General features: G+C 49.3%; 1 protein-coding gene across 1 annotated transcript; it reads right to left on the minus strand.

Annotated features, from left to right (window-relative positions):
• Positions 1–3: 3 nt before the first annotated feature.
• Positions 4–889, minus strand: EDB91DRAFT_1083499 (uncharacterized protein; the record flags this gene model as incomplete). The annotated part of the gene is made up of 2 exons (XM_041315631.1): positions 4–52; positions 113–889. Coding segments are annotated over 2 exons (826 nt in total), but the record flags the coding sequence as incomplete, so codon positions are not given.
• Between the last annotated feature and the right edge of the window lie 1,789 nt (positions 890–2,678).

Raw genomic sequence — 2,678 nt, forward strand, 5'->3', positions numbered from 1 at the left:
CACCAAGGCCGTTTTCCCACTCGACTTGGCATAGGAATCCGACAGCTTCAATCTGTAAATGGATGGGTAAGTATTCTACAACTATCAGGTAGGTATGGCTGTGGAATGATACAGCTGATTCCATGTTGCTTTCCAGTGCGGTTCTGCCCAATGGGCTGTTCATCCATTTTGCTAGGCTTTCGGACTCCATTTCAATCACAATACCCCCATTGCGCAGTGCCATTACTGCCCTGATGCTTCCCGGCGGGGTGGAGTTGTCTCTGGCCTTCATGAGTGCTTCTTTCAGTTTCTTGGCGATGTCGGAGTTCGACATGTTGGGGGGAAACAGGGTTTCCCCCAGCATGGGGTCTAGAAGAACCTGACATGCACGGATAGCGGCTCTGCCTACTGCCTTGTCTACTGATGGTTGGAGTTGAGAGGCCACTACAGAGCTGTAAGATGGCTGGGGCAATGAGGTGGTCTTGGAGGGTAGAGTTGAGATTTGAGTGGAGAGGAGATTGAGGTGGTTCTGTGTAGCCTCCAGGGAGGGGGAGAGTGCCTTTACTACATTTTGGCAGTCTTCTACTGATGAGAAGAGGATATTGGCAGCTTCCTCGATTCTCTCTGCTGCCACTGTAATGTTGCTTTCCTTCTCGGTTTTCTCCCTTTCCAACATGCTGAGCACCCGCTCTGCCTGTTCCAGTGTGGATGCCATGGTTTTTGATGAGGTGTGTACGCGTGCCACCTGGGGGGCGATGGCGGCCACCACATGGTCGACCAGCCAGGGGGTGAGCGCATCTGTGAGTTGTGTGGCTGCAGATTCGGCAATGTCACAGGCAACATGGTCCTTCAGGAGAAAAGCAACCACTCTGATTGCTGAGGTGACTGGCAAGGGAGTGGTGCTGGACATTTGCGTGATTTGAAATAGAACTGAAATTAAGTGTGTCAGCGTAAACGGTTGACCAACATTGCAAATTAATTTTGAAATAAGGTATTGCTTTCCACTTTCTGGATCCTTCACAATACTGGATATTGCATCAATATCTTTTTGAGAAAGTGCAGATCTCGTGGTTCTGCGGGTATTGAGGCTGTAGGTTGGGGAGGTGGTGTGGGATCCGGGTGGCCTTGATCCTGCGCTGACACTTCTCCTTTCTCCAGGCATTGCTTGATGGTGAGGGGGTTAGGCGGGTTGGGGGTGTTTTGATGGCATCTAGGCCACTGTAGGGTGTCCTTGGCGCTGTTGAAGTCGATGTTGGTGGCTGGTTTTCGGGGTCCTAGTCGGGGTGCCACTTGGTACTAGTCCAAGAAGCGATCCTCATACTCTCTTGTCGCCTTGGAAGCAGCAGTATAACTTCTTATGCTGTCGGGTGCGATAATCCAGTGGGAAGCAGTAGTTGAATAGCTCGGTAAAGAATTCCTTTAACCTCCACTCAGCAGGTTGGTCTGACACCTGCCTTGCATAGAAGTCATGCGCCTTTCCTCTCAGAAAGTGAGATAGGATGAAGACTTGGCGCTCACGGGGGACATTCCCATCTTCCACATAAGCAGTTCCTTCAGTGATGAACTGATGGAATGTGCAGGAGTCAACCGCGCTGTCGTATTCTGCAGGCAGGATTGGTTTCAAGGTGACCCTTCTCCTATCTGAGACTTTCTTAGACTTACACTTCTTCAAGTGGCTTCGTTTCTTAGAGGATCGCTTCTTTCGCTTAGGGGGTTCATTATCCAAGTCTGATGATGAATTATCTGGTGATTTGGACGACGAGGACGATCCTCCTGATGATGATGACTGTGTTGATTCGTCTCAGGAGTCTGAGTTCAACTCGGGCTCATCCTGTATTGCGAGTAGTTATTAGCAAGAGTGATTGGGCAGGGTACATGAGCAAAGTATATGAAAGTTTTGGGTGAAAACCCACAGGGTTTTCCAGGCCCGAAACACTATCCCAAACCTGGGTGAAAAGGTGAGCTGTGAATCCCGAGGTACTAGGAGTGCAGCGATGCGCACAGCAAAGCTTGTAACCTGTGAATGAAGGAGGTGTGCTCACTTGTACCATTCTCTAACACACTGGGGGCATTGTGTAGTGGGTGAATGGCTCAAGCACTGGAGTTGCTTGGATGTAAGGTGCTAAAATTAGCGTGTGTTGTCACAGATATATTGTGAATGCTTTGCTCAACCAGCGCCCCATTGTTTTTACTACTTCAAACGGTACTCCGCAGAGGAGATATTCTAGAGTCCTGCCTATGCGAATGCTGTGGCCCTTCAAATTGGGTATATCTGCGATTGACGAGATTGTTGCGAGTCATTTGGTTAGTTCTATTTTTGAGAGTGGGCGTAAACCTTTCTGGTGTTTCCATGCGAACAGGTGCACTGAGCTTTCTGCCGGATTGACACAGAGATGGTTCTCGAATGCGGCTTTAGGGTCTGAGAGACCCTCTTGAGCCGACCAATATGCATCTTCTCCTTTGGTGGGAGATGACTTTGTGCTTGGCAGATGAAACATTGTGACTGGAAGGGCGTTTCGGTCTTGTCCTTCTGAGATGTTCCTGTGGGTGACATGTTTTACTGGGTTGAAGTCTTTCATAGCTGGAATGGTGAATTCGCCTAGGCGCGCTACAGAATAGAATGTCGTCATGATGCACACAAAAACGGCCGCATCTCGTGGGTTGTTTAGGTCTAGTTGTTCGCGGATGCTGATGAGTAT

The sequence above is a fragment of the Suillus paluster genome (assembly GCF_016628075.1).
Source record: "Suillus paluster strain FC165 chromosome Unknown EDB91scaffold_41, whole genome shotgun sequence".
NCBI lineage: Eukaryota > Fungi > Basidiomycota > Agaricomycetes > Boletales > Suillaceae > Suillus > Suillus paluster.